Raw genomic sequence first — 9,778 nt, forward strand, 5'->3', positions numbered from 1 at the left:
GGGAAACACTTACTCACCAAAACAAAAAATATTTCTAGGCGTTGGGGCACACTATAACGTAAAAAATGTCTTAACACACGTGGAAAAATATTGCATCAGGACTCCTACCGTAGAGCTACGTTCGGAGTCCGCTGATATGTGGACATGTGGAGGTGACAAAAAATTTTTTTAAAAAAAATCATTTTAGCACAGGAGAATATTCCTCTCGTTTTATTCTACATTATGATAGGTATAGCTCATATCTAGGGAGTTGAAGTTTCTTGTGAAGAGATGTGTCTCCTGGTGAAAAGGAGTATCTCTTGAAATAAAGGGGGTTGGGGAGAGCAAGAGCGTGATTGTAATTTTATTTGTAGGTTTGTATATGTCTATATATATGTGTAACCCTATGGGATGAAAATTATAACTTCTCTAAAATAGTGAAATCGCCGCTCGCTCCCGAGGACGTAGACAATTCGAACCTCGTTAAATCTCTCGTTAAATCTTTGTATTCTTCTTCTGGTTTGTGTCGATTCCTGTTTTAGTCCGCTTCAATTTTCATAACACATTATTCATGTATTGTGGTGATATTCATGTGTTATTGTGTTCTGGAAATATTTCTAGTGTTATAATAACACAATAGCACATGAATAACACGAAGTAATACAGGAGGAATATTCTCCTGTGTTATCGGGCCGGATCACATAAAAATACGCGCGTTTTCTTGAAACCACGTGTTTGTATATCAGTGGACTTCGTACATAACTCTACGTCAGGAGTTCTTCTAACACACACACACACACACACAGACGTACTAATTCTTGAACATAATGTTTAATAATTGAAGATACAACTTGTTACCATCAAGTCAAATTAAAGTTTTTGTTTTTTTTTCCCCTCATTGTTCCTTTTCCTTCGTTGTTTCAAGCTGGATGGCTTTGCTGGGTCTATTTTAATTTCATAGGGTATGATTCTCACTTACAAAACCAAAAGGTATTGCTTGTCAGAACATGAAAATTAATCATAAGACATAATTAATGAGCTTTTTATGGGTTTGGTGACTTCCGATCTCTGAAAGTGTCATCATTGCAATCAAATTCTCATAGGTTTTGTTTGATTAACATGTTTAGTATTTAATACAGAAACTAATTCCTTTATTTCCTGTCTGTTTTTGCATTATTTTTCATAGAATTGCTTGGCTAACTTTTCAGCACTTTATGGCTTGGGTTAAATAAAGTGTGGGCATGTTTGTCACATAGACTCTGCAATGTTTCATCTTTATTTATTTTATTTAGAATTCATTTTGGCAGATGGTCTCCATTCCTCTTTTTTATCCGCATTTATGAGACACAAGACACAAGGGATAAATGAATGGCCAAACCCTCCACTCACTCCACTCACTCCTAATGTGTCTAACAATTCAAGTATCACCTCCTTAAGACTAATTGGGTTAGAGAGCCCCCGACCTGAGGGGTCTTATATCGTGGATGTCAATCACAGGTCAGGGTACGTTTCACACACACACACACGCGCGCGCGCGCGCGCGCGCACACACACACACACACGCGCGCGCGCGCGCGCACACAGGGTACGTTTCACACACACACACACACACATATATATAGATAAAAAAACATTATATATTTTTTTTTAAGATGACAATAAGCTTTTAAAATTGTGAACTTCTGCACTAATAGAATTATCAGACCTAAATAATGATATTTTTACTAATAAGTATGACAATTTAATGATATTTACTCTCCTAAATAAATTATTTTTGTTAAATATTTTAAAAAATAATAATAATAATAACATTGAAAAGGAAAGGTGATTTAATTGTCTTGAAAAATGCTGCCAAAAAGCTTACTACTTTAAACACCAAAAATTATTTTTCTAACACTTTTGAGATTTATTAAAAAAACAAACTAATTTCTACTCTGCCAAGAAAAGCTTTTTTTCAATAGCTTTCATTACATCAACTTCAGCAACAACAACCAATCAAAATTATGAATATCCAAAAATTCCGAAAAAAATCATATATTTTGATTGTGTTCTAACAAAATATCTTTTGCGAACCTGTTAATGGCGTAAGCTCCATGCCTGTTTGACTGACAGTGCAAGCAAAGCAAACTCCCTGCAATTGTATTAATCACAGCCTTCAACTTATAACCCTGTTCACTCATCCTTCTGTCAAAAAAAAAAGTTATTTTTAGAAAGAAAAAGCTATTTTTTCTCCATTTTCTTCACTTTAAGCTCCTGCTTCCTCACTGGCTGTGCAGCTCTCCCTCTCTCCCACAAGCTTTGTTTTGAGCTTTCCTCACAAGGAACAGTAAAATATTGCTGAATATGGTGCACATTTTCTTAGAGAAAATACCCATTCTTCATCTCCTCCCTATTTTGAAGAAATGAGATCTTGTCTGAGAAGTCCAAGGTCTCTTCTTTACTTGAGCTTGGCTGAGGGGTGGAGGAGGGAGAGATTAGATTGTGTGTTTAATGTGGTTTCTCTCTCTCTTGTAATAGTGGAAACTGAAACAGGCATTTTAATTAAGCATCAAATGCCTTCTTAGGCACTGTTACTGCTGTTATTGGTTCTGGTTTTTTGCTTCATTGGTGAAAAAAGTTCATATCTTGTGACTTCAAACACCAATACAAGAAACTGTTTGAAGCATCTCTGGTTCAAGATTCAGGTACCTTGTTAGGTTTTTGAAAGCAAAGGTTGAAAGATAGGAGAAGAGAAGAGGAGTGCCCTAGACTTGGGGAGTCTAGGGACAAGATAAGGTTTTGTAGAATATGGTGAGGAGGTTCTAAGATTATTAGTTGTTTTTGTGATTAAAACAAAGGGGGGAAAATGAGCAAGTGGGTTGATAATATCTTATTTAGTCTCCCAAGATTTCTCTTTGTTTGTGGTCTTTAGTTCTCAGCTGTCTCACCCCTCATTCACTTTTGTTCTCTCTGGACCATAAAGGAAATAGTCATTGAGATTAAAAAAAAAGTGAAGTAAGAAAGAGCACAGAGATAGAGAAGGAGAAGATGGATATTTCTGGCCATGAAGGAGAGATGCCGATCCCAATAAGCAGCAGTTATGTTGGGGGAGGAGGTGGTCATGGCCAAAATCAAAGCCACACCTCTCATTTCATCCACCATGAAGCTCCTTCCCTTCATCAACTAAAGCTTCATCAATCCAATGGTCCTTCTCCCCCTCCTCCTCCTCCTCCACCTCATCAAGCTCCTACTCCCATCTCTGTGGCAGCTCCACTGAACAGCAAAAAAGGAGTTTTGGTGAAGTACAGAGAATGCCTGAAGAACCACGCAGCCTCCATTGGTGGAAATGCAACTGATGGCTGTGGAGAGTTCATGCCTTGTGGAGAAGAGGGAACTCTTGAGGCCCTCAAGTGCTCGGCCTGTAATTGCCACAGGAACTTTCACAGGAAAGAGATTGATGGAGAGTTATCTTCTTGCGACCTCTTCCACTACAAAGGAGGGAGGAAGATGATGAGCCAGAAGGGACTTCTAATCTCAGCAACAGACCCATTTGGGTTCAATTCAGGAGGGAACAACCTCATCCCAAGACCTTCTCACCAAATGATCATGCCATTTGGTGCCATACAGACATCAGAGTCTGATGAAATGGAGGGATTTGGAGGGGGAGTTATGACAAGGCCTCCAATGATGAAGAAGAGGTTCAGAACCAAGTTTACTTCAGAGCAGAAGGAGAAGATGTTGTGCTTCGCTGAGAAAATGGATTGGAGGTTGCAGAAGCAAGAGGAGAGTGTGATTCAGCAATTCTGTCAGGAGATTGGAGTCAAGAGGAGAGTTCTCAAGGTATGGATGCACAATAACAAGCACAACTTGGCAAAGAAGAACAGCAATCTGCATCTGGACTGAAGGACTACCATTACTCTTCCTACTGATCCTCGAATTTTTTTTTTTTTCCACTGGCATTTGGCATTAATGGGCATTTGGCATTAATGGTTGAGGACTTGGGCTAGATGGTTGGATACAGTGTTTATTTTCTGTTTAAGTTTTCAGATGTTTGCATTGGGAATTTTTTTTATTTTTGATTCACCTATTGTTCCCTTTGGCATGCTGATCCAAGTTTAGGGAGTTTGGTAGCTCTAAATATCTTTCCTTCTCTCTCTAGATCTCTACCCCCTAGTGCTACTTCAGTAGGGAGATGGAGATAGGGTTCTCATGGCTTCCATGCCTGCAGATAGTCCTTCAACTTATTCCCTAGAGCAATTAATTCTTCTGCTTTATTTTGCAAAGTAATTGTGTTTTTAATACACCATTAAACTTTCTACATAACCCTGAGTTTGGTTCTACTTGTTGATTTTCCAATGCATTCTCATTCATGGCTTTCATTTTGTCTGAACATGGAAATCTGTTTACTCCAAAAACATAAATTTAATGGCACCAGAAACAAAAAAAATAAAATTGCAGATAAAAATTACAGAAAGACTTTTAGAAACAATCAATTATATGATGCTTCCTTATTAATGTACTTCACCTATGCAACCACCTTAGATATAGCCCTATAAAGTGTGCTGCATTTGTCTTATTGTTTTGGTCAACTTTTTAAACACTGCTGTTACTGCTTAATATCATCATAAACTGCACTTTAATTTAAGTTTCAGACCATCCTATAATTTTTCATTCTATACTAAGCCATCAATTCTTTGATTTGTATAATCTGGAAGATTATAACGGCTAAGTTTTTAGTTGGGAAGAGCAGGTGGTGGTGTAGTAAAGGCAAAGCTTGCAGAGCAGCATGTTCTTCCACTTGATGGCAAATAGTATGCCATTACCACCAATGTGCCAACCAAAGTACATTTTTTTATGTATTTTATACGGAAGCAGACAAGTTTGGTCATTTGTTTATTTATTTTGTTCAGAGAATGGCGTGTATGAGTTTATGAGAACAGCGGATGTAATTATATTTGATATATCTTGCCTTTGTCTTCAAGTCATTCTGTTCTGAACATTGCTTGCTGTGTGATGGTTTTCTGATATGAATCTTGCTTGCTGGTGATGATTTTTTAAATCATTTTTTTTCTTTTTTTTTCAACTTTTTAAATACCTTCAAGATAACCCAACAATTTATGATACTATTTCATTATACTTAGTAGTATATAAAAATAAGTTAGCACGAATCTTGAGGTAATCTGATAAGTTAACGGTGGTGAGAATGTTGTGAATATTTATGCATGGTAAAGAGGTGAAAAGAGAATGTTAAGATGAATGTGAGATAAAATTAGCAGAGATTAGATTTAGATGACTCATGCATATACGACAATGATTTAAAAATGAATCAATGGTGGATAACATTAATTTGATAATCATTGCACTTGCATGTATTTTATCAACATGTTTTATTGTGCATTGATTGCATATGATGCTTCAAATAGATAAGTGTATTAATGCAAAACAAAACTTAATCATAATACTAGTCTTCTCCCAATACGTTTAGTATTGTGAGGCGGTGTTTGGCTACAGCCTGAATTTATGTTAAATAAGATTTATCCAATCTATTAAAGTCAATCATCAGTGCAATGGAGATGAACTCGCGAATTCTTATATCTGTCTTACAATCGGATTTATTAAATCCAAATTTACATCCTAAAAGAGACAAATGAGGGAATAAAAGAAGCTTATTTAGTGGTAGACAGAAAGAGGAGTTGGCTTCAGGTGCACTTATAAACTTTTGGGAGTGTTTAATAATTAATTAATCAAAACCTATGGCCTTGAAAATGTCATCATTAAGTCAGCCTTAGAAAAAGGCTCCGGGATTAGCAAAATAATAAGAGAACAGGTTCTGGATTATGAACCAATTAGCACTGACATTGTCTCCAAAATCTGCATTTTTCTTATGACAGTCCTTCAGTTGGTCCCCTCATTAATATTAAAGTATACTGCTCTGTTGGTCCAGCTGATAAATTAAAGCAAAATTAAGGGTGCTTCTGAAGAAGCTTTAAAACTTATACTGTAAGGTCTCAATCAGCTGATGTTCAAATTTATTAGCAGCAGGATGGTTCATACTTAAGTTATTAATGATTTACATGATTATATTAATTTAGTAAATCTTTTATGATTATAACTACATTAAAATCATATATTATTCTATCTGAATGAATCAATCAAGAAATCAAGTAGTATTATTGTTATTGTGTACAATGGGGCAGATCTGTAGGACTTCTGCACTATGAACCATTTCTGTAAGAAAAATTTTGATGTGGAAATGGAAGGCTGTTTTGAAGCACGTCATCTGTAACAAACTGAGGAGGAATTTGGCACCAACACTCTGAAAGAGTACATGCTGTGTCATGTACTTGTTTCTATTTTCAAATAAACATTAAAATAACTTAGGACATGGTCAAACAAGGCATATATGATGCTATATTTATAATTTCAGAGATATAGAAGGATTGTGAATTAGGGTCTTCAGAGTTAATGTGAAGGTAGGAGGTTTAGATTGAATGTATTGGAGTTAGAATTAGAATGAGGAATTGAACACAATGCTAGTAAAAGTGCATGAAATTTGTTTTTGTATTCACATGGCAAATGATGATGAATTCAATCATGAGTACTTCGAGATTGGGTGACCTGTAGGTAGGGCTGTGAATTTAGCTCAAATATTAATTTGATTTTTTGCTCGGATTGAAACAAGTAAGTCAAGCTACGAGTCAAAATTTTGAATCGAATTTTATTCGAGCCGACCCCAGCTCTCCTGGAATAGGATAGTTAACAACCCTAGTAATGTTAGAACAGTGAATTTAACGAATTTAGCTCAAAGATTGTCAATTGCTCCAAATTTGAATCGAATTTTGGCTCGGATCAAGATTTGATCGAAATAAATGGGTCGAGCTACAAGCCAAAATTTTGGATCGAACCTTATTCGAACCAACTCCAACTCAGCTCGGAATCGAATTGTTAACAACCCTAGTGATGTTAGGGGTATGACACTACAGAAGACATACAATTTAGCATCATACATAACATCAAATTTTATTTCAATGCAAAATTAGCATCGATTTTGCGTCCATTTTTTCATCGAGCACTATTCACCGTTGAAAAAAATGGATGTTCTTGTAGTGTTGGACTTAGCATTGACTTTTCATCGGCATTATTGATGCTACTAAGTTACTTAATAGCATGAGAAATACTTAATTGCATCAGAGAGTTGGCAAATTTCGACACTAATGCCATAATATACGGCCAAGCTGAGACAGAACTCTCATTCACCCTTATTGCTTTCTTCTCCAATTTTAAACCTGGAATTAGACAAGCCTGGGCTTACCTTTGACATGTGACTAGCTCAAGGGAGCTCTCCAAGCTGCAAAAAGATTATACTGGCCCCCACCATCCCTAGATAGAGCGGTCAAGGTTTGGCACGAGCGCGCCAAACTCGTGGCGCGGGTGTGCCCGTTGCATGCAGTCGGATGCGGGCACACCCCAAATCCACTGCGAAGGCAACACCCTCTCATGTTGCTGGCAAGGACTCAGCACGGGTGTGTCGGAATAAGGCAGGTGCAGGTGCGCCCAAATACTTTTGCAGGTGCATCGTGTTCTCGGGTTCCCGACGCATGACCAACGCAGGATCGGCAAGGGTGCACCCTAAGAGCAAAGGCGCGGGCTTGCTCAAGGAAGCGTGGGTGTGCAGGGTTAAAGAGAGTGCACTGTGTCACGGAACGGGCAAACCGCGCTCTTGTGTTCTTAGCATCGACCTAGCGTGGGTGCACTGAACCAAGGAAGGCACAGATGCACTGGGGATTCAGTATGAGTGCGCTAAAGTCAAAAAGGGCATGTCTAAGGGTGAAAAGCTTCTGGGTATTCTTTATGACATTTCACGAGCCATGAGGTGCTCCAGGGGAGCAGAATATCTTCTCATGTCATCGATATCTGAAAATTGGTGCCAACAGGTTGCCCGGTGAATATGACATCAAAAATTTATGCCAATAGAAATAATGGAGAAAAAAGATTCACGTATTTTACCCCACTTAATGAATTTGTGTGTTTGTAATACATGAGATTTATGTGTTTCGTATGACTGATATCAAAATGTATTAATCTACATATATGTTGCAGGTGAATATTCAAAACTTGAGATCATGAATGTATAACATATTGTATCCATAAATAATAATACTCCCTAATGAGTTCTTGAATAGTGTTGAAGAATTTGTATATATGGCATCACAACTACCTGTTTACCTTTTAAAAGATAAGTTTTAATGCCCCTGTATGAAGCACAAGAATCAAGCGTATCTAATGTCTGATGAAGTGAAGTTGAATCTATAATGTAGGGGATTAAGACCCAATTATTGGTATTGTACTTCCCATTATGGTTTGAACAAGATGTTCAGATTGTTCATGCCGGAACTTCATCAAGTTATGCCCCTCCAACAGAACACGATTATGACATATGAGAAAATGGTTGGTGAAGTAATTAGGTTATCATTTATTTGATTTAACTAATATATTCATGATTTGTAGAAGCACTTAGCAAATCATTAAATGATATAATATATTGATTTATTATCACCAAATAATTAGTAAGCCACATATTGGGTACACGAGATAATGTAATATAAAGTAACTTTTGTAAAATATAAAGTACATGAAAAAAAATGAGAGGAATATGTGGAAGCGATCTACTTTAAATTAACTCCATAACTTTTATTACTGAAATATCATTTGGTTGACCTAACAGGTTATCATGTCATTTATATGGATTATTTACTCATCATTAACCTCTTTAACTTGGCATGCTAAATCACTTTCTTGACCTACTAAAGGAAGGTTTTTTTAAATAAATTTTTTTATCTTTTTATAATGCATTATTTGGACTTAATAGTCACGCTTTAGATTTTTAAAAAGTGATTAATCATTATCAATAGCCCACTAACTTGATGGATTAAATCAATTTTTTAAATATATTAATGGTATTTTTAATACATTACAGAGGATTGTTGTCTTTTACTTTTCTTAGTTTTATAATTTTATTTCAACCTTCTTATTAATGATTTTGCCAATGGTATGCCTCCATTAAGTTGACCAACACTAAATTAGGAATGACTTTCAAATAACCATTACTTTCCTATATAGATTTCTTGACCATTTAATTTAATACTATAATGAATGACTTCTGATACACACTAAGACATCACTTTTCCATTAATTTTCTCAAAGGAATATTAACTTGGACTCACATTCTATATAAAAATCTAAATAAAACCTAATTTAATTTACGACACTCCCACTTTGAAGACTTTTTATAGTTTAACATAAGTATCTTGCCTTTGATAGGGTTTTCCCAAATGTATCTAAGTAATTCATAGTGTTAATGATACCCTTATGTATCTCTAATTCAGGGGCATTGAAATTAGTGTGATTAGCTTCCTTAAAACTTTAAGAGTAAATGGTAAATGTTTTTTGGTGCCCTTGGCATGGGAAAATTGAGTAAGAGTGTCATAAATTATTTTACCCTTGACTTTAGAGGGTGGGTGAGTAGGTTGAGAAACTAGAGTTAGTTTCTAAGTGAAGCAATGTTGATTATCGTTATAAGGTAATCACTTATTAGCAAAGTGGAAACTCTATGGATCATCTAAGAGTGATAGGATATTTTAGGTTAAGAAGCCTTGGACGTCAAGAGAAGTGTGGAAGGATCAAACTAGGATCTGGAACAATAGATATTGGTGTAAACCTAAATTTTGTATTAGCCATATAATATGCAACCAAAAAATAGAAAACTCAATGTTTGGATTTAGATACTTGATTATATATATATATATATATATATATAAAC

The 9,778-nt window shown here is 35.9% G+C and overlaps 1 protein-coding gene across 1 annotated transcript; it reads left to right on the top strand.

The window, feature by feature from the left end:
* The first annotated feature begins 2,080 nt into the window (after positions 1-2,080).
* Positions 2,081-3,925, top strand: LOC110027487 (zinc-finger homeodomain protein 4-like). Its single transcript, XM_020728944.1, has one exon. The coding sequence runs from the start codon at positions 3,007-3,009 to the stop codon at positions 3,859-3,861; it is 855 nt and encodes a 284-aa protein (XP_020584603.1). The 5' UTR covers positions 2,081-3,006; the 3' UTR covers positions 3,862-3,925.
* The last annotated feature ends 5,853 nt before the right edge of the window (positions 3,926-9,778 follow it).

The sequence above is a fragment of the Phalaenopsis equestris genome, unplaced genomic scaffold (assembly GCF_001263595.1).
Source record: "Phalaenopsis equestris unplaced genomic scaffold, ASM126359v1 Scaffold000428, whole genome shotgun sequence".
Lineage (NCBI taxonomy): Eukaryota > Viridiplantae > Streptophyta > Magnoliopsida > Asparagales > Orchidaceae > Phalaenopsis > Phalaenopsis equestris.